The sequence below is a fragment of the Hyperolius riggenbachi genome, chromosome 1 (assembly GCF_040937935.1).
Source record: "Hyperolius riggenbachi isolate aHypRig1 chromosome 1, aHypRig1.pri, whole genome shotgun sequence".
NCBI lineage: Eukaryota > Metazoa > Chordata > Amphibia > Anura > Hyperoliidae > Hyperolius > Hyperolius riggenbachi.
The window spans coordinates 1326183-1348561 of record NC_090646.1 but is presented as its reverse complement, the minus strand read 5'-3'; the positions used below and the strand labels follow the sequence as shown (position 1 = coordinate 1348561).

Below are 22379 nucleotides of genomic sequence, written 5' to 3'. Positions count from 1 at the left end.
ATACATCAGGGACAATGCTTGTGTGAGAAGCAGTATATGTGGCACTCTCTGATCTCCTGGCCACGGCTGTACATACATCAGGGACAATGCTTGTGTGAGAAGCAGTATATGTGGCACTCTCTGATCTCCTGGCCACGGCTGTACATACATCAGTAACAATGCTTGTGTGAGAAGCAGTATATGTGGCACTCTCTGATCTCCTGGCCACGGCTGTACATACATCAGGAGCAATGCTTGTGTGAGAAGCAGTATACGTGGCACACACTGATCTCCTGGCCACGGCTGTACATACATCAGTAACAATGCTTGTGTGAGAAGCAGTATCTGTGGCACTCTCTGATCTCCTGGCCACGGCTGTACATACATCAGTAACAATGCTTGTGTGAGAAGCAGTATATGTGGCACTCTCTGATCTCCTGGCCACGGCTGTACATACATCAGGGACAATGCTTGTGTGAGAAGCAGTATATGTGGCACTCTCTGATCTCCTGGCCACGGCTGTACATACATCAGTAACAATGCTTGTGTGAGAAGCAGTATATGTGGCACTCTCTGATCTCCTGGCCACGGCTGTACATACATCAGGGACAATACTTGTGTGAGAAGCAGTATATGCGGCACTCTCTGATCTCCTGGCCACGGCTGTACATACATCAGGGACAATGCTTGTGTGAGAAGCAGTATATGTGGCACTCTCTGATCTCCTGGCCACGGCTGTACATACATCAGTAACAATGCTTGTGTGAGAAGCAGTATATGTGGCACTCTCTGATCTCCTGGCCACGGCTGTACATACATCAGTAACAATGCTTGTGTGAGAAGCAGTATATGTGGCACTCTCTGATCTCCTGACCACGGCTGTACATACATCAGGGACAATGCTTGTGTGAGAAGCAGTATATGTGGCACTCTCTGATCTCCTGGCCACGGCTGTACATACATCAGGGACAATGCTTGTGTGAGAAGCAGTATATGTGGCACTCTCTGATCTCCTGGCCACGGCTGTACATACATCAGGAGCAATGCTTGTGTGAGAAGCAGTATATGTGGCACTCTCTGATCTCCTGGCCACGGCTGTACATACATCAGGGACAACGCTTGTGTGAGAAGCACTATATGTGGCACTCTCTGATCTCCTGGCCACGGATGTACATACATCAGGGACAAGGCTTGTGTGAGAAGCAGTATATGTGGCACTCTCTGATCTCCTGGCCACGGCTGTACATACATCAGTAACAATGCTTGTGTGAGAAGCAGTATATGTGGCACTCTCTGATCTCCTGGCCACGGCTGTACATACATCAGGGACAATGCTTGTGTGAGAAGCAGTATATGTGGCACTCTCTGATCTCCTGGCCACGGCTGTACATACATCAGTAACAATGCTTGTGTGAGAAGCAGTATACGTGGCACTCTCTGATCTCCTGACCACGGCTGTACATACATTAGGGACAATGCTTGTGTGAGAAGCAGTATATGTGGCACTCTCTGATCTCCTGGCCACGGCTGTACATACATCAGGGACAATGGTGACTTCTGCAGAGCTGAGAACTCAGGCAAACAACTGCAGCTTCTGCCCACCAGGGAAATATCAGATGTGGGTGACCTTCCCGACCACACTCACCTGTGACCACAGAACGTGGGCTCCGTGTCTTCATGCCAAAGTAGACCTGTGGCCTGTAGGAACCCCAGAACATGTGTGGGGAAAGAGCGGGGGAGCTGCTGTTGGGGGAGATGATTGGGGGAGAGGGGTGCATGGTGACCACCCTTACGGCCAGACTCCACTTCCTGTAACCGCTGTAGGCAAAGGCTCCGAACCCAATAATACAGGACAAGAGGGCCACTAACACCACACGGCTCCACTCTCGCTGTGGGGGTGCAGCTCTCCGGGAAGACGGGGGAGGGCGTGCCTCAGATCCACCGTGACGCCTCCGATCTCGTGTCATCCTACAGCATGGGGAGAGAAGGAACAAGGCTTACATGGGGATATAATCCCTGCTACAACCTATCCAGATCCCCACCCACTGACCTATCCGTGCCCCAAACTCCACCCACTGACCTATCCATGCCCCAAACTCCACCCACTGACCTATCCATGCCCCAATCTCCACCCTCCACCCACTGCCCTATCCATGCCCCAAATGTCACCCACTAACCCATACACACCTAAACTCCACCCACTGACCTATCCACGCCCCAATATCCACCCACTGACCTATCCACGCCCCAATATTTACCCACTGACCTATCCATTCCCCAAACTCCACCCACTGAACTATCCATGCCCCAATCTCCACCCACTGACCTATCCATGCCCAACTCCACCCACTGACCTATCCATTCCCCAAACTCCACCCACTGACCTATCCACGCCCCAAACTCCACCCACTGACCTAAACACACCTAAACTCCACCCACTGACCTATACACACCTAAACTCCACCCACTGACCTATCCATGACCCAACCTCCACCCACTGACCTATCCATGACCCAAATGTCACCCACTGACCCATACACACCTAAACTCCACCCACTGACCTATCCACACCCCAAACTCCACCCACTGATGTATCCACGCCCCAAACACCACCCACTAAAGTGTACACACCCCAAACTCTACCCACTGACCTATACACACACCAAGCTCCACCCACTGACAAATACACACCCAAACTCCACCCACTGACCGAGATACACCCAAACTTCACCCACTGACCTATCCACGCCCCAAAATCCACCCAATGACCTATCAATGCTTTAAACTCCACCCACTGACCTATACACACTCCAAACTCCACCCAATGACCTATCCATGCCCCAAACGCCACCCACTGACCTATACACACCCCAAACTCCACCCACTGACCTATACACATCCCAAAACTCCACCCACTCACCTATACACACCCCAAACTCCACTCACTGACCTATACACACCCCAAACTCCACCCAATTACCTGTCCATGCCCTACATGCCACCCACTGACCTATACACACCCCAAACTCCACCCACTGACTTATACACACTCCAAACTCCACCCAATGACCTATACACACCCCCCAAACTCCACCCACTGACCAATACACACCCCAAACTCCACCCACTGACCTATACACACCTCAAACTCCACCCACTGACCTATACACACCCCAAACTCCACCCACTGACCTCCACCAATTACCTGTCCATGCCCCAAACGCCACCCACTGACCAATACACACCCCAAACTCCACCCACTGACCTATACACACCCCAAACTCCACCCACTGACCTATACACACCCCCAAACTCCACCCACTCACCTATACACACCCCAAACTCCACCCACTCACCTATACACACCCTAAACTCCACTCACTGACCTATACACACCCCAAACTCCACCCAATTACCTGTCCATGCCCTACATGCCACCCACTGACCTATACACACCCCCAAACTCCACCCACTGACCTATACACACCCCAAACTCCGCCCACTGACCTATACACACCCAAAACTCCACCCAATTACCTGTCCATGCCCTACATGCCACCCACTGACATATACACACCCCCAAACTCCACCCACTGACCTATACACACCCCAAACTCCACTCACTGACCTATACACACCCAAAACTCCACCCAATTACCTGTCCATGCCCTACATGCCACCCACTGACCTATACACACCCCAAACTCCACCCACTGACCCATACACACCCCTAACTCCTCCCACTGACACATACACACCCCAAACTCCACCCACTGACACATACACACCCCAAACTCCACCCACTGACCTATACACACCTCAAACTCCACCCAATTACCTGTCCATGCCCTACATGCCACCCACTGACTTATACACACCCCAAACTCCACTCACTGACCTATACACACCCAAAACTCCGCCCAATTACCTGTCCATGCCCTACATACCACCCACTGACCTATACACACCCCAAACTCCACCCACTGACCCATACACACCCCTAACTCCTCCCACTGACCTATACACACCCCAAACTCCACCCACTGACCTATACACACCCCAAACTCCATCCACTGACCTATACACACTTCAAACTCCACCCACACACCTATACAAACCTCAAACTCCACCCACTTACCTATACACACCCCAAACTCCACCCACTCACCTATACACACCCCAAACTCCACCTACTAACCTATACACACCCAAAACTCCACCTACTAACCTATACACACCCAAAACTCCCCCTACTGACACATCCATGCTCCATACCCTACTCACTCACCTCTACAAAGCACAAATCTTACCCCCTTACCTATCAACAACCCAAACTCCACCAACTCACCTACACACAACAAACTCTACCCACTGACCTACACACATACCCAAACTCCACCCATTGACCTACAGTGGTTTGCAAAAGTATTTGGCCCCCTTGAAATTTTCCACATTTTGTCACATTACTGCCACAAACATGAATCAATTTTATTGGCATTCCATGTGAAAGACCAACACAAAGTGGTGTACACGTGAGAAGTGGAACGAAAATCATACATGATTCCAAACATTTTTTACAAATCAATAACTGCAAAGTGGGATGTGCGTAATTATTCAGCCCCCTTTGGACTGAGTGCAGTCAGTTGCCCATAGACATTGCCTGATGAGTGCTAATGGCTAAACAGAGTGCACCTGTGTGTAATCTAATGTCAGTACAAATACAGCTGCTCTGTGACGGCCTCAGAGGTTGTCTAAGAGAATATTGGGAGCAACAACACTGTGAAGTCCAAAGAACACACCAGGCAGGTCAGGGATAAAGTTATTGAGAAATGTAAAGCAGGCTTAGGCTACAAAAAGATTTCCAAAGCCTTGAACATTCCATGGAGCACTGTTCAAGCGATCATTCAGAAATGGAAGGAGTATGGCACAACTGTAAACCTACCAAGACAAGGCCGTCCACCTAAACTCACAGGCCGAACAAGGAGAGCGCTGATCAGAAATGCAGTCAAGAGGCCCATGGTGACTCTGGACGAGCTGCAGAGATCTACAGCTCAGGTGGGAGACTCTGTCCATAGGACAACTATTAGTCGTGCACTGTACAAAGTTGGCCTTTATGGAAGAGTGGCAAGAAGAAAGCCATTGATAACAGAAAGCATAAGAAGTCCCGTTTGCAGTTTGCCACAATCCATGTGGGAGAGACAGCAACCATGTGGAAGAAGGTGATCTGGTCAGATGAGAGCAAAATAGAACGTTTTGGCCAAAATGCAAAACGCTATGTGTGTCGGAAACTAACACTGCACATCACTCTGAACACACCATCCCCACTGTCAAATATGGTGGTGGCAGCATCATGCTCGGGGGATACTTCTCTTCAGCAGGGACAGGGAAGCTGGTCAGAGTTGATGGGAAGTTGGATGAAGCCAAATACAGGGCAATCTTGGAAGAAAACCTCTCGGAGTCTGCAAAAGACTTGAGACTGGGGCGGAGGTTCACCTTCCAGCAGGACAATGACCCTAAAGATAAAGCCAGGGCAACAATGGAATGGTTTAAAACAAAACATATCTATGTGTTAGAATGGCCCAGTCAAAGTCCAGATCTAAATCCAATCGAGAATCTGTGGCAAGATCTGAAAACTGCTGTTCACAAACGCTGTCCATCTAATCTGACTGAGCTGGAGCTGTTTTGCAAAGAAGAATGGGCAAGGATTTCAGTCTCTAGATGTGCAAAGCTGGTAGAGACAAACCCTAAAAGACTGGCAGCTGTAATTGCAGCAAAAGGTGGTTCTACAAAGTATTGACTCAGGGGGCCGAATAATTACGCACACCCCACTTTGCAGTTATATATTTGTAAAAAATGTTTGGAATTATGTATGATTTTCGATCCACTTCTCACGTGTACACCACTTTGTATTGGTCTTTCACATGGAATTCCAATAAAATTGATTGATGTTTGTGGCAGTAATGTGACAAAATGTGGAAAACTTCAAGAAGGCTGAATACTTTTGCAAACCACTGTACATGTCCCTAAACTCCCAGCCTCCACAACCTATTTGAGCATAGCTCTAACAGCTCCCTCTCTACCCACTCTCCGACCAGGATTCACATGAGACCTCAGCTCCCGCTTTGACCCCTCTCCCCCACCTCAGGACTTCCCTGAGGTATTAGCTCGCTTTCTGCCCCCTCTACCCCCAGGATATCCCCTGAGCTCTCTCTGCCCCTCAGAACTCCTGTGAGGTCTCAGCTCTCTCTCTGCCCCTCAGGACTCCCCTGCCATCTCAGCTCTCTCTCTGCCCCTCAGGACTCCCCTGCCATCTCAGCTCTCTCTGCCCCTCAGGACTCCCCTGCCATCTCAGCTCTCTCTGCCCCCCAGAACTCCCCTGCCATCTCAGCTCTCTCTGCCCCTCAGGACTCCCCTGCCATCTCAGCTCTCTCTCTGCCCCTCAGGACTCCCCTGCCATCTCAGCTCTCTCTGCCCTCCTCAGGACTGCCCCGCCATCTCAGCTCTCTCTCTGCCCCTCAGGGCTCCCCTGCCATCTCAGCTCCCTCTCTGCCCCTCAGGACTCCCCTCCCATCTCAGCTCTCTCTGCCCCTCAGGACTCCCCTGCCATCTCAGCTCCCTCTCTGCCCCTCAGGACTCCCCTCCCATCTCAGCTCCCTCTCTGCCCCTCAGGACTCCCCTGCCATCTCAGCTCTCTCTCTGCCCCTCAGGACTCCCCTGCCATCTCAGCTCTCTCTGCCCCTCAGGACTCCCCTGCCAGCTCAGCTCTCTCTCTGCCCCTCAGGACTCCCGCCAGCCCAGCTCTCTATGCCCCTCAGGACTCCCCTGCCATCTCAGCTCCCTCTCTGCCCCTCAGGACTCCCCTGCCATCTCAGCTCCCTCTCTGCCCCCCTCAGGACTCCCCTGCCATCTCAGCTCTCTCTGCCCCTCAGGACTCCCCTGCCATCTCAGCTCTCTCTGCTCTTCAGGACTCCCCTGCCATCTCAGCTCTCCCTGCCCCTCAGGACTCCCCTGCCATCTCAGCTCCCTCTGCCCCTCAGGACTCCCCTGCCATCTCAGCTCTCTCTGCCCCTAAGGACTCCCCAGCCATCTCAGCTCCCTCTCTGCCCCTCAGGACTCTCCTGCCTTCTCAGCTCTCTCTCTTCCCCTCAGGACTCCCCTGCCATCTCAGCTCTCTCTCTGCCCCTCAGGACTCCCCTGCCATCTCATCTCTCTCTGCCCCTCAGGACTCCCCTGCCATCTCAGCTCCCTCTCTGCCCCCCTCAGGACTCCCCTGCCATCTCAGCTCTCTCTGCCCCTCAGGACTCCCCTGCCATCTCAGCTCTCTCTGCCCCTCAGGACTCCCCTGCCATCTCAGCTCTCTCTGCCCCTCAGGACTCCCCTGCCATCTCAGCTCCCTCTGCCCCTCAGGACTCCCCTGCCATCTCAGCTCCCTCTGCCCCTCAGGACTCCCCTGCCATCTCAGCTCCCTCTGCCCCTCAGGACTCCCCTGCCATCTCAGCTCTCTCTGCCCCTCAGGACTCCCCTGCCATCTCAGCTCTCTCTCTGCCCCTCAGGACTCCCCTGCCATCTCAGCTCCCTCTCTGCCCCTCAGGACTCCCCGGCCATCTCAGCGCTCTCTGCCCCTCAGGACTCCCCTGCCATCTCAGCTCCCTCTGCCCCTCAGGACTCCCCTGCCATCTCAGCTCCCTCTGCCCCTCAGGGCTCCCCTGCCATCTCAGCTCTCTCTGCCCCTCAGGACTCCCCTGCCATCTCAGCTCCCTCTCTGCCCCTCAGGAATTCCCTGCCATCTCAGCTCTCTCTGCCCCTCAGGGCTCCCCTGCCATCTCAGCTCTCTCTGCCCCTCAGGACTCCCCTGCCATCTCAGCTCTCTCTCTGTCCCCCTCAGGGCTCCCCTGCCATCTCAGCTCTCTCTGCCCCTTAGGACTCCCCTGCCATCTCAGCTCCCTCTCTGCCCCTCAGGGCTCCCCTGCCATCTCAGCTCTCTCTGCCCCTCAGGACTCCCCTGCCATCTCAGCTCTCTCTCTGCCCCTCAGGGCTCCCCTGCCATCTCAGCTCTCTCTGCCCCTCAGGACTCCCCTGCCATCTCAACTCTCTCTCTGCCCCTCAGGACTCCCCTGCCATCTCAGCCCCCTCTCTGCCCCTCAGGACTCCCCTGCCATCTCAGCTCCCACTCTGCCCCTCAGGACTCCCCTGCCATCTCAGCTCCCTCTCTGCCCCCCTCAAGACTCCACGGCCATCTCAGCTCTCTCTACCCCTCAGGGCTCCCCTGCCATCTCAGCTCTCTCTACCCCTCAGGGCTCCCCTGCCATCTCAGCTCTCTCTGCCCCGCAGGACTCCCCTGCCATCTCAGCTCTCTCTCTGACCATCAGGACTCCCCTGCCATCTCAGCTCTCTCTCTGCCCCTCAGGACTCCCCTGCCATCTCAGCTCTCTCTGCCCCTCAGGACTCCCCTGCCATCTCAGCTCCCTCTCTGCCCCTCAGGACTCCCCTGCCATCTCAGCTCCCTCTGCCCCTCAGGACTCCCCTGCCATCTCAGCTCCCTCTCTGCCCCTCAGGACTCCCCTGCCATCTCAGCTCCCTCTGCCCCTCAGGGCTCCCCTGCCATCTCAGCTCTCTCTCTGCCCCTCAGGACTCCCCTGCCATCTCAGCTCTCTCTGCCCCTAAGGACTCCCCTGCCATCTCAGCTCTCTCTGCCCCTCAGGACTCCCCTGCCATCTCAGCTCTCTCTGCCCCGCAGGACTCCCCTGCCATCTCAGCTCTCTCTCTGACTATCAGGACTCCCCTGCCATCTCAGCTCTCTCTGCCCCTCAGGACTCCCCTGCCATCTCAGCTCTCTCTGCCCCTCAGGACACCCCTGCCATCTCAGCTCGCTCCCTGCCCCTCAGGACTCCCCTGCCATCTCAGCTCCCTCTCTGCCCCTCAGGACTCCCCTGCCAACTCAGCTCTCTCTCTGCCCCTCAGGACTCCCCTGCCATCTCAGCTCCCTCTCTGCCCCTCAGGACTCCCCTGCCATCTCAGCTCCCTCTGCCCCTCAGGGCTCCCCTGCCATCTCAGCTCCCTCTGCCCCTCAGGACTCCCCTGCCATCTCAGCTCCCTCTCTGCCCCTCAGGGCTCCCCTGCCATCTCAGCTCTCTCTGCCCCTCAGGACTCCCCTGCCATCTCAGCTCCCTCTCTGCCCCTCAGGGCTCCTCTGCCATCTCAGCTCTCTCTGCCCCTCAGGGCTCCCCTGCCATCTCAGCTCTCTCTCTGCCCCTCAGGACTCCCCTGCCATCTCAGCTCCCTCTCTGCCCCTCAGGACTCCCCTGCCATCTCAGCTCACTCTCTGCCCCTCAGGACCCCCCTGCCATCTCAGCTCCCACTCTGCCCCTCAGGACTCCCCTGCCATCTCAGCTCCCTCTCTGCCCCCCTCAGGACTCCCATGCCATCTCAGCTCTCTCTGCCCCTCAGGACTCCCCTGCCATCTCAGCTCTCTCTCTGCCCCTCAGGACTCCCCTGCCATCTCAGCTCCCTCTCTGCCCCTCAGGACTCCCCTGCCATCTCAGCTCTCTCTGCCCCTCAGGACTCCCCAGCCACCTCAGCTCTCTCTCTGCCCCTCAGGACTCCCCTGCCATCTCAGCTCCCTCTCTGCCCCCCTCAGGACTCCCATGCCATCTCAGCTCTCTCTGCCCCTCAGGACTCCCCTGCCATCTCAGCTCTCTCTCTGCCCCTCAGGACTCCCCTGCCATCTCAACTCTCTCTGCCCCTCAGGACTCCCCTGCCATCTCAGCTCTCTCTGCCCCTCAGGACTCCCCTGCCATCTCAGCTCTCTCTGCCCCGCAGGACTCCCCTGCCATCTCAGCTCTCTCTCTGACCATTAGGACTCCCCTGCCATCTCAGCTCTCTCTGCCCCTCAGGACTCCCCTGCCATCTCAGCTCTCTCTGCCCCTCAGGACTCCCCTGCCATCTCAGCTCGCTCTCTGTCCCCCTCAGGACTCCCCTGCCATCTCAGCTCTCTCTGCCCCTCAGGACTCCCCTGCCATCTCAGCTATCTCTGCCCCTCAGGACTCCCCTGCCATCTCAGCTCCCTCTCTGCCCCTCAGGACTCCCCTGCCATCTCAGCTCCCTCTCTGCCCCTCAGGTCTCCCCTGCCATCTCAGCTCCCTCTGCCCCTCAGGGCTCCCCTGCCATCTCAGCTCTCTCTCTGCCCCTCAGGACTCCCCTGCCATCGCTGCCCCTCAGGACTCCCCTGCCATCTCAGCTCTCTCTGCCCCTCAGGACTCCCCTGCCATCTCAGCTCTCTCTGCCCCTCAGGACTCCCCTGCCATCTCAGCTCCCTCTCTGCCCCTCAGGACTCCCCTGCCATCTCAGCTCTCTCCGCCCCTCAGGACTCCCCTGCCATCTCAGCTCTCTCTGCCCCTCAGGACTCCCCTGCCATCTCAGCTCGCTCTCTGTCCCACTCAGGACCCCCCTGCCATCTCAGCTCTCTCTGCCCCTCAGGACTCCCCTGCCATCTCAGCTCTCTCTGCCCCTCAGGACTCCCCTGCCATCTCAGCTCCCTCTCTGCCCCTCAGGTCTCCCCTGCCATCTCAGCTCTCTCTGCCCCTCAGGACTCCCCTGCCATCTCAGCTCTCTCTGCCCCTCAGGGCTCCCCTGCCATCTCAGCTCTCTCTCTGCCCCTCAGGACTCCCCTGCCATCTCAGCTCCCTCTCTGCCCCTCAGGACTCCCCTGCCATCTCAGCTCTCTCTGCCCCTCAGGACTCCCCTGCCATCTCAGCTCTCTCTGCCCCTCAGGACTCCACTGCCATCTCAGCTCCCTCTGCCCCTCAGGGCTCCCCTGTCATCTCAGCTCTCTCTGCCCCTCAGGGCTCCCCTGCCATCTCAGCTCTCTCTGCCCCTCAGGACTCCCCTGCCATCTCAGCTCTCTCTGCCCCTCAGGACTCCCCTGCCATCTCATCTCTCTCTCTGCCCCTCAGGACTCCCCTGCCATCTCAGCTCTCTCTCTGCCCCTCAGGGCTCCCCTGCCATCTCAGCTCTCTCTCTGCCCCTCAGGACTCCCCTGCCATCTCAGCTCCCTCTCTGCCCCTCAGGGCTCCCCTGCCATCTCAGCTCTCTCTGCCCCTCAGGACTCCCCTGCCATCTCAGCTCTCTCTCTGCCCCTCAGGACTCCCCTGCCATCTCAGCTCCCTCTCTGATCCTCAGGGCTCCCCTGCCATCTCAGCTCTCTCTGCCCCTCAGGACTCCCCTGCCATCTCAGCTCTCTCTCTGCCCCTCAGGACTCCCCTGCCATCTTATCTCTCTCTCTGCCCCTCAGGGCTCCCCTGCCATCTCAGCTCTCTCTCTGCCCCTCAGGGCTCCCCTGCCATCTCAGCTCTCTCTCTGCCCCTCAGGACTCCCCTGCCATCTCAGCTCTCTCTGCCCCTCAGGACTCCCCTGCCATCTCAGCTCCCTCTCTGCCCCTCAGGACTCCCCTGCCATCTCAGCTCTCTCTCTGCCCCTCAGGACTCCCCTGCCATCTCAGCTCTCTCTCTGCCCCTCAGGACTCCCCTGCCATCTCAGCTCTCTCTGCCCCTCAGGACTCCCCTGCCATCTCAGCTCTCTCTCTGCCCCTCAGGACTCCCCTGCCATCTCAGCTCTCTCTCTGCCCCTCAGGACTCCCCTGCCATCTCAGCTCTCTCTCTGCCCCTCAGGACTCCCCTGCCATCTCAGCTCTCTCTGCCCCTCAGGACTCCCCTGCCATCTCAGCTCTCTCTCTGCCCCTCAGGCCTCCCCTGCCATCTCAGCTCTCTCTCTACCCCTCAGGACTCCCCTGCCATCTCAGCTGTCTCTCTGCCCCTCAAGACTCCCCTGCCATCTCAGCTCTCTCTCTGCCTCTCAGGACTCCCCTGCCATCTCAGCTCTCTCTCTGTCCCTCAGGACTCCCCTGCCATCTCAGCTCTTTCAGCCCCTCAGGACTCCCCTGCCATCTCAGCTCCCTCAGGACTCCCCTGCCATCTCAGCTCTCTCTCTGCCCCTCAGGACTCCCCTGCCATCGCTGCCCCTCAGGACTCCCCTGCCATCTCAGCTCCCTCTCTGCCCCTCAGGACTCCCCTACCATCTCAGCTCTCTCTCTGCCCCCCTCAGGACCCCCCTGCCATCTCAGCTCTCTCTCTGCCCCTCAGGACTCCCCTGCCATCGCTGCCCCTCAGGACTCCCCTGCCATCTCAGCTCCCTCTCTGCCCCTCAGGACTCCCCTACCATCTCAGCTCTCTCTCTGCCCCCCTCAGGACCCCCCTGCCATCTCAGCTCTCTCTCTGCCCCCCTCAGGACCCCCCTCCCATCTCAGCTCTCTCTGCCCCTCAGGACTCCCCTGCCATCTCAGCTCTCTCTGCCCCTCAGGACTCCCCTGCCATCTCAGCTCTCTCTCTGCCCCTCAGGACTCCCCTGCCATCTCAGCTCTCTCTGCCCCTCAGGACTCCCCTGCCATCTCAGCTCCCTCTGCCCCTCAGGACTCCCCTGCCATCTCAGCTCTCTCTCTGCCCCTCAGGACTCCCCTGCCATCGCTGCCCCTCAGGACTCCCCTGCCATCGCTGCCCCTCAGGACTCCCCTGCCATCTCAGCTCCCTCTCTGCCCCTCAGGACTCCCCTACCATCTCAGCTCTCTCTCTGCCCCCCTCAGGACCCCCCTGCCATCTCAGCTCTCTCTCTGCCCCCCTCAGGACCCCCCTCCCATCTCAGCTCTCTCTGCCCCTCAGGACTCCCCTGCCATCTCAGCTCTCTCTCTGCCCCCCTCAGGACCCCCCTCCCATCTCAGCTCTCTCTGCCCCTCAGGACTCCCCTGCCATCTCAGCTCCCTCTGCCCCTCAGGACTCCCCTGCCATCTCAGCTCTCTCTCTGCCCCCCTCAGGACCCCCCTCCCATCTCAGCTCTCTCTGCCCCTCAGGACTCCCCTGCCATCTCAGCTCCCTCTGCCCCTCAGGACTCCCCTGCCATCTCAGCTCTCTCTCTGCCCCTCAGGACTCCCCTCCCATCTCAGCTCCCTCTCTGCCCCTCAGGACTCCCCTCCCATCTCAGCTCCCTCTCTGCCCCTCAGGGCTCCCCTGCCATCTCAGCTCCCTCTCTGCCCCCCTCAGGACTCCCCTCCCATCTCAGCTCCCTCTGCCCCTCTCCTGGGCTCTCTCTCCTCCCCCTCCCCTCAGGACTCCCCGGGGGTCTCGGCTCCCCACATACCTGCGGCGCTCTCTGATTGGCTGCAGGAATAAGGAAGTGACACGTGTAGATCACCATCCACATCACAGAGCCGCCATCTTACTACACCCAGAGACATCAGGTGGCAGCCCCGCCCCTCCCGGAAGTGTGTGAACTGGCTGGGTGAACAAACATGGCGGCGCTTCCGCTCCCTGGTGCCAGCGGTTTCCGGTAGCTTTCATCTTGCGCGTGCGTACTACAATGTCTGTACGCTCTCCTCCGCCGGTGTAATGTCAGATTGGGCAGCCCGGAAGCTCCCTTACGCACTGAGTATCGCGCATGCTCAGTGGGAAGTTTGCCAGTATTTCCCTGAAATATCTCCGCTTCCGCAGCACGTGCACTCCCGACATTCTCAGGGGAGGGAGGGGAGCCCCAGATCCAGCTCTGTGCCGAATTACAGCCCCCGCTAGGTAGGTAGCTTTGCTGCAATCTGCATCCCTCCCAAATTTTTGAGATGAGAAAAAGAGACACTTAAGCCCCACCCCTGATTACGCCTCTAGTCACACAAACCATAAAGATTTCATAAGAGAAATATGTTGTTTTATAATTCAAACCACACTGGTCCTTTCTATCCTGGATCATTTTCCTTCATAGTAACATTTTACAATTAGTAATATATCAATTTACAGGATGAGAACAAAGCTTAGAGTCAATCACATTTTTAGTATAGAAATATATATATTTACATAAAAAGAGGGACACATGGGGAGGAAAGAGGGACAGCTGGGAGCTATGCAATCAGTCTCGGGAACTAGTGGGTCTGGGGGGCTGTAATTCGGCACAGAGCTAGATCTGGGGGTCCCCTCCCTCCCCTGAGAATTTCCGGGGTGTACGTGGTGCGGAAGCGGAGATATTTAGGACATTTTACGTGGCTGAACAATTTAATGGGACGCAGGTTCCTACTGCGCATGCGGGGCTGCCCAATCTGACACTACACTGGCAGGGCGCATGCGCAGTACAATCTGCGGGCTCAGATCAGGAGGCAGGGTGCATGCGCAGTACGATCTCTGCGGGCTCTGTGCTCAGGAGGCAGGGTGCATGCGCAGTACTATCTCTGCGGGCTCAGATCAGGAGGCAGGACGCATGCGCAGTACTATCTCTGCGGGTTCAGATCACGAGGCAGGGCACATGCGCAATACTATCTCTGCGGGCTCTGTGCTCAGGAGGCAGGACGCATGCGCATTACGATCTTGTGGGGGCTCAGAGCAGGAGGCAGGGTGCATGTGCAGTACTATCTCTGCGGGCTCTGCTCAGGAGGCAGGGCGCATGCACAGTGCTATCTCCGCGGGCTCTGTGCTCAGGAAGCAGGGCGCATGCGCAGTACTATCTCTGTGGGCTCTGCTCAGGAGGCAGGGTGCATGCGCAGTACTATCTCTGCGGGCTCGGATCAGGAGGCAGGGCGCATGCGCAGTACAATCTCTGCAGGCTCGGATCAGGAGGCAGGGCGCATGCGCAGTACGATCTCTGCGGGCTCGGATCAGGAGGCAGGGTGCATGCGCAGTACGATCTCTGCAGGCTCGGATCAGAAGACAGGACGCCTGCGCATTACGATCTCTGCGGGCTCGGATCAGGAGGCAGGGCGCATGCGCAGTACTATCTCTGCGGGATCGGATCAGGAGGCAGGACACATGCGCAGTACTATCTCTGCGGGTTCAGATCATGAGGCAGGGCGCATGCGCAATACTATCTCTGCGGGCTCGGCTCAGGAGGCAGAACGCATGCGCATTACGATCTTTTGGGGGCTCAGAGCAGGAGGCAGGGTGCATGCGCAGTACTATCTCTGCGGGCTCTGCTCAGGAGGCAGGGCGCATGCGCAGTGCTATCTCCGCGGGCTCTGTGCTCAGGAAGCAGGGCGCATGCGCAGTACTATCTCTGTGGGCTCTGCTCAGGAGGCAGGGTGCATGCGCAGTACTATCTCTGCGGGCTCTGCTCAGGAGGCAGGGCGCATGCGCAGTGCTATCTCCGCGGGCTCTGTGTTCAGGAAGCAGGGCGCATGCGCAGTACTATCTCTGTGGGCTCTGCTCAGGAGGCAGGGTGCATGCGCAGTACTATGTGCGGGCTCGGATCAGGAGGCAGGGTGCATGCGCAGTACGTTCTCTGCAGGCTCGGATCAGAAGACAGGTCGCCTGCGCATTACGATCTCTGCGGGCTCGGATCAGGAGGCAGGGCGCATGCGCAGTACTATCTCTGCGGGATCGGATCAGGAGGCAGGGCGCATGCGCAATACTATCTCTGCGGGTTCAGATCATGAGGCAGGGCGCATGCGCAATACTATCTCTGCGGGCTCGGATCAGGAGGCAGGACGCATGCGCAATACTATCTCTGCGGGTTCAGATCATGAGGCAGGGCGCATGCGCAATACTATCTCTGCGGGCTCGGCTCAGGAGGCAGGACGCATGCGCATTACGATCTTTTGGGGGCTCAGAGCAGGAGGCAGGGTGCATGCGCAGTACTATCTCTGCAGGATCGGATCAGGAGGCAGGACGCATGCGCAGTACTATCTCTGCGGGCTCGGATCAGGAGGCAGGACGCATGCGCAGTACTATCTCTGCGGATTCAGATCATGAGGCAGGGCGCATGCGCAATACTATCTCTGCGGGCTCGGCTCAGGAGGCAGGACGCATGCGCATTACGATCTTTTGGGGGCTCAGAGCAGGAGGCAGGGTGCATGCGCAGTACTATCTCTGCGGGCTCAGATCAGGAGGCAGGGCGCATGCGCAGTACTATCTATGCGGGCTCGGCTCAGGAGGCAGGGTGCATGCACAGTAAGATCTCTGTGGGCTCGGCTCAGGAGGCAGGGCGCATGCGCAGTACTATCTCTGCGGGCTCTGTGCTGAGGAGGCAGGGCGCATGCGCAGTACTATCTCTGCGGGCTCGGATCAGGAGGCAGGGCGCATGCGCAGTACTATCTCTGCGGGATCGGATCAGGAGGCAGGACGCATGCACAGTACTATCTCTGCGGGTTCAGATCATGAGGCAGGGCGCATGCGCAATACTATCTCTGCGGGCTCGGCTCAGGAGGCAGGACGCATGCGCATTACGATCTTTTGGGGGCTCAGAGCAGGAGGCAGGGCGCATGCGCAGTACTATCTCTGCGGGCTCAGATCAAGAGGCAGGGCGCATGCACAGTACTATCTCTGCGGGCTCGGCTCAGGAGGCAGGGCGCATGCGCAGTACTATCTCTGCTTGCTCGGATCAGGAGGCAGCGCTAATGCACAGTACTATCTCTGTGGGATCTGCTCAGGAGGCAGGGCGCATGCGCAGTACAATCTCTGCGGGCTCTGCTCAGGAGGCAGGGCGCATGCGCAGTACTATCTCTGCGGGCTCGGATCAGAAGGCAGGGCGCATGCGCCGCAGTACGATCTCTGCGGGCCCGGATCAGGAGGCAGAGCGCATGCGCAGTACTATCTCTACGGGCTCGGATTAGGAGGAAGGACGCATGCGCAGTGCTATCTCTGAGGGCTCTGCTCAGGAGGCAGGGCGCATTCACAGTACAATCTCTGCGGGCTCGGATCAGGAGGCAGGGCGCATGCACAGTACTATCTCTGCGGGCTCGGATCAGGAGGCAGGGCGCATGCACAGTACTATCTCGGCGGGCTCGGATCAGGAGGCAGGATGCATGCGCAGTACGCTCTCTGCGGGCTCGGATCAGGAGGCAGGGTGCATGCGCAGTACCATCTCTGTGGGCTCGGCTCAGGAGGCAGGGCGCATGCGCAGTACGATCTCTGTGGGCTCAGGAGGCAGGGCGCATGCGCAGTACAATCTCTGCGGGCTCGGATTAGGAGGCAGGGCGCATGCGCAGTACAATCTCTGTGGGCTTGGCTCAGGAGGCAGCGCGCATGCGCAGTACGATCTCTGCAGGCTCTGTTCTCAGGAGGCAGGGCGCATGCGCTGCTATACTATCTCTGCGGGCTCGGATCAGGAGGCAGGACGCATGCGCAGTACTATCTCTGTGAGCTCGGATCAGGAGGCAGGACGCATGCGCAGTGCTATATCTGCGGGCTCTGTGCTCAGGAAGCAGGGCGCATGCACTGTACGATCTCTGCGGGCTCTGTGCTCAGGAGGCAGGACGCATGCGCAGTACTATCTCTGCGGGCTCGGATCAGGAGGCAGGGCGCATGCACAGTACAATCTCTGCGGGCTCTGCTCAGGAGGCAGGGCGCATGCGCAGTACTATCTCTACGAGCTCGGATCAGGAGGAAGGACGCATGCGCAGTGCTATCTCTGAGAGCACTGCTCAGGAGGCAGGGCGCATGCGCAGTACAATCTCTGCGGGCTCGGCTCAGGAGGCAGGGCGCATGTGCAGTACTATCTCTGCGAGCTCGGATGAAGAGGTAGGGTGCATGCACAGTACTATCTCTGCGGGCTCCGCTCAGGAGGCAGGGCGCATGCGCAGTACTATCTCTGTGGGCTCTGTGTTCAGGAGGCAGGGCGCATGCGCAGTAAGATCTCTGCGGGCTCGGCTCAGGAGGCAGGGCGCATGCGCAGTACTATCTCTGCGGGTTTGGATCAGGAGGCAGGACGCATGCGCAGTGCTATCTCTGAGGGCTCTGCTCAGGAGGCAGGGCGCATGCGCAGTACAATCTCTGCGGGCTCGGCTCAGGAGGTTGGGCGCATGCGCAGGACTATCTCTGCGGGTTCGGATCAGGAGGCATGGCGCATGCGCAGTACTATCTCTGCGGGCTCGGATCAGGAGGCAGGGCGCATGCGCAGTACTATCTCTGCAGGATCTGTGCTCAGGAGGCAGGGCGCATGCGCATGCGCAGTACTATCTCTGCGGGCTCGGCTCAGGAGTCAGGGCACATACGCAGTACTATCTCTGCGGGCTCGGATCAGGAGGCAGGGCGCATGCGCGGTACTATCTCTGCAAGCTCTGTGCTCAGGAGACAGGGCGCATGCGCAGTACTATCTCTGCGGGCTCGGCTCAGGAGTCAGGGCACATACGCAGTACTATCTCTGAGGGCTCGGATCAGGAGGCAGGACGCATGCGCAGTACGATCTCTGTGGGCTTGGATCAGGAGGCAGGGCACATGCGCAGTACTATCTCTGCGGGCTCTGTGCTCAGGAGGCAGGGCGCATGCGCAGTACTATCTCTGCGGGCTCTGTGCTCAGGAGGCAGGGCGCATGCGCAGTACTATCTCTGCGGGCTCAGATCAGGAGGCAGGGCGCATGCGCAGTACTGTCTCTGCGGGCTCGGCTCAGGAGGCAGGGCGCATGCGCAGTACTATCTCTGCGGGCTCGGATCAGGAGGCAGGGCGCATGCACAGTACAATCTCTGCGGGCTCGGATCAGGAGGCAGGACACATGCGCAGTACTATCTCTGCGTGCTCTGTGCTCAGGAGGCAGGACGCATGCGCAGTACTATCTCTGCGGGCTCGGTTTAGGGAGCAGGGCGCATGCGCAGTACGATCTCTGAGGGCTTTGTGCACAGGAGGCAAGGCGCATGCGCAGTACTATCTCTGCAGGCTCTGTGCTCAGGAGGCAGGGCGCATGCGCAGTACTATCTCTGCGGGCTCGGATCAGGAGGCAGGGCGCAAGCGCAGTACTATCTCTGCGGGCTCGGATCAGGAGGCAGGGCGCATGCGCAGTACTATCTTTGCGGGCTCTGTGCTCAGGAGGCAGGGCGCATGCGCAGTACTATCTCTGCGGGCTCGGATCAGGAGGCAGGGTGCATGCGCAGTACTATCTCTGCGGGCTCTGTGCTCAGGAGACAGGGCGCATGCGCAGTACTATCTCTGCGGGCTCTGTGCTCAGGAGGCAGGGCGCATGCGCAGTACTATCTCTGAGGGCTCGGATCAGGAGGCAGGACGCATGCGCAGTACGATCTCTGTGGGCTCGGATCAGGAGGCAGGGCGCATGCGCAGTACTATCTCTGCGGGCTCTGTGCTCAGGAGGCAGGGCGCATGCGCAGTACTATCTCTGCGGGCTCTGTGCTCAGGAGGCAGGGCGCATGCGCAGTACTATCACTGCGGGCTCAGATCAGGAGGCAGGGCGCATGCGCAGTACTGTCTCTGCGGGCTCGGCTCAGGAGGCAGGGCGCATGCGCAATACTATCACTGTGGGCTCGGCTCAGGAGGCAGGGCGCATGCGCAGTACTATCTCTGCGGGCTCAGATCAGGAGGCAGGGAGCATGCACAGTACAATCTCTGCGGGCTCGGATCAGGAGGCAGGACACATGCGCAGTACTATCTCTGCGTGCTCGGATTAGGAGGCAGGACACATGCACAGTACTATCTCTGCGGGCTCTGTGCTCAGGAGGCAGGACGCATGCGCAGTACTATCTCTGCGGGCTCTGTGCTCAGGAGTCAGGGCGCATGCGCAGTACTATCTCTGCGGGCTCGGTTTAGGGAGCAGGGCGCATGCGCAGTACGATCTCTGAGGGCTCTGTGCTCAGGAGGCAGGGCGCATGCACTGTACGATCTCTGCAGGCTCGGTTAAGGAGGCAGGACACATGCGCAGTACTATCTTTGCGGGCACGGATCAGCAGGCAGGGCGCATGCGCAGTACTATCTCTGCGGGCTCGGATCAGGAGGCAGGGCGCATGCACAGTACTATCTCTGCAGGCTCGGATCAAGAGGCAGGACACATGCGCAGTACTATCTCTGCGGACTCGGATCAGGAGGCAGGACGCATGCGCAATACTATCTCTGCAGGCTCGACTCAGGAGGCAGGGCGCATGCACAGTACTATCTCTGCGGGCTCGGCTCAGGAGGCAGGGCGCATGCGCAGCAGGATGTTCCTGGGCCCCGCTCCGGAGGCAGGGCGCATGCGCAGTACTATCTCTGCGGGCTCTGTGCTCAGGAAGCAGGGCGCATGCACTGTATGATCTCTGCGGGCTCTGTGCTCAGGAGGCAGGACGCATGCGCAGTATTATCTCTGTGGGCTCTGTGCTCAGGAGGCAGGACGCATGCGCAGTACTATCTCTGCGGGCTCGGATCAGGAGGCAGGGCGCATGCGCAGTACAATCCCTGCGGGCTCGGATCAGGAGGCAGGACGCATGCGCAGTACAATCTCTGCGGGCTCCGCTCTGGAGGCAGGGCGCATGCACAGTGCTATCTCTGCGGGCTCTGTGCTCAGGAGGCAGGGCGCATGCTCCGCAGTACGATCTCTGCGGGCTCGGCTCAGGAGGCAGGGTGCATGCGCAGTACTATCTCTGCGGGCTCTGTGCTCAGGAGGCAGGGCACATGTGCAGTCCTATCTCTGCGGGCTTGGTTCAGGAGGCAGGGCGCATGCGCAGTACAATCTCTGCGGGCTCTGTGCTCAGGAGGCAGGGCGCATGTGCAGTACTATCTCTGCGGGCTCGGTTTAGGGGGCAAAGCGCATGCGCAGTACTATCTCTGCGGGCTTTGTGCTCAGGAGGCAGGGCGCATGCACTGTAGATCTCTGCAGGCTCTGTGCTCAGGAGGCAGGGCGCATGCGCAGTGCTATCTCTGCGGGCTATGTGCTCAGGAGGCAGGGCGCATGCACTGTACGATCTCTGCAGGCTCTGTGCTCAGGAGGCAGGGCGCATGTGCAGTACTATCTCTGCGGGCTCGGATCAGGAGGCAGGGCGCATGCGCAGTACAATCTCTGCGGGCTCTGTGCTCAGGAGGCAGGGCGCATGTGCAGTACTATCTCTGCGGGCTCGGTTTAGGGGGCAAAGCGCATGCGCAGTACTATCTCTGCGGGCTTTGTGCTCAGGAGGCAGGGCGCATGCACTGTAGATCTCTGCAGGCTCTGTGCTCAGGAGGCAGGGCGCATGCGCAGTGCTATCTCTGCGGGCTATGTGCTCAGGAGGCAGGGCGCATGCACTGTACGATCTCTGCAGGCTCTGTGCTCAGGAGGCAGGGCGCATGTGCAGTACTATCTCTGCAGGCTCGGCTCAGGAGGCAGGGCGCATGCGTAGTACAATCTCTGCAGGCTCGGCTCAGGAGGCAGGCCGCATGCGCAGTACTATCTCTGCAGGCTCGGATCAGGAGGCAGGACGCATGCGCAGTACTATCTCTGCGGGCTCGGATCAGGAGCCAGGGCGCATGTGCAGTACAATCTCTGCGGGCTGGGATCAGGAGGCAGGGCGCATGCGCAGTACGATGTTCGTGGGCCCCGCTCAGGAGGCAGGGCGCATGCACCGCAGTACGATCTCTGCAGGCTTGGCTCAGGAGGCAGGGCGCATGCGCCACAGTACTATCTCTGCGGGCTCGGATCAGGAGGCAGGGCGCATGCGTAGTACGATCTCTGCGGGCTCGGATCAGGAGGCAGGACGCATGTGCAGTACTATCTCTGCGGGCTCTGTGCTCAGGAGGCAGGGCGCATGCACAGTACTATCTCTGCGGGCTCTGTGCTCAGGAGGCAGGGTGCATGCGCAGTACTATCTCTGCAGGCTCGGATCAGGAGGCAGGGCGCATGCGCGGTACTATCTCTGCGGGCTCTGTGCTCAGGAGGCAGGACGCATGCGCAGTACGATCTCTGCGAGCTCTGTGCTCAGGAGGCAGGGCGCATGCGCAGTACTATCTCTGCGGGCTCTGTGCTCAGGAGTCAGGGCGCATGTGCAGTACTATCTCTGCGGGCTCGGTTTAGGGGGCAGGGCGCATGCGCAGTACTATCTCTGCGGGCTCTGTGCTCAGGAGGCAGGGCGCATGCACTGTACGATCTCTGCAGGCTCTGTGCTCAGGAGGCAGGACGCATGCGCAGTGCTATCTCTGCGGGCTATGTGCTCAGGAGGCAGGGCGCATGCACTGTACGATCTCTGCAGGCTCTGTGCTCAGGAGGCAGGGTGCATGTGCAGTACTATCTCTGCGGGCTCGGATCAGGAGGCAGGGCGCATGCGTAGTACAATCTCTGCGGGCTCGGATCAGGAGGCAGGGCGCATGTGCAGTACAATCTCTGCGGGCTGGGATCAGGAGGCAGGGCGCATGCGCAGTACGATGTTCGTGGGCCCCGCTCAGGAGGCAGGGCGCATGCGCCGCAGTACGATCTCTGCGGGCTTGGCTCAGGAGGCAGGGCGCATGTGCCAAAGTACTATCTCTGCGGGCTCGGTTCAGGAGGCAGGGTGCATGCGCAGTACTATCTCTGTGGGCTCTGTGCTCAGGAGGCAGGGCGCATGCGCAGTACTATCTCTGCGGGCTCTGTGCTCATGAGGCAGGGCGCATGCGCAGTACTATCTCTGCGGGCTCGGTTCAGGAGGCAGGGCGCATGTGCAGTACTATCTCTGCGGGCTC

At 58.9% G+C, this 22379-nt stretch overlaps 1 protein-coding gene across 1 annotated transcript in view; it reads right to left on the bottom strand.

Annotated features, from left to right (window-relative positions):
- MOGS (mannosyl-oligosaccharide glucosidase) overlaps positions 1-13312 on the bottom strand; it is a 37361-nt gene extending 24049 nt beyond the window's left edge. Inside the window, exons 1-2 of the mRNA XM_068273555.1 lie at positions 13165-13312; positions 1625-1947 (exon numbers count right to left, since the gene is read on the bottom strand). Coding sequence (XP_068129656.1) covers positions 1625-1946 — 322 coding nt within the window. The 5' untranslated portion in view covers position 1947; positions 13165-13312. The remainder of the gene's footprint in view (positions 1-1624; positions 1948-13164) is intronic.
- Positions 13313-22379: the final 9067 nt, after the last annotated feature.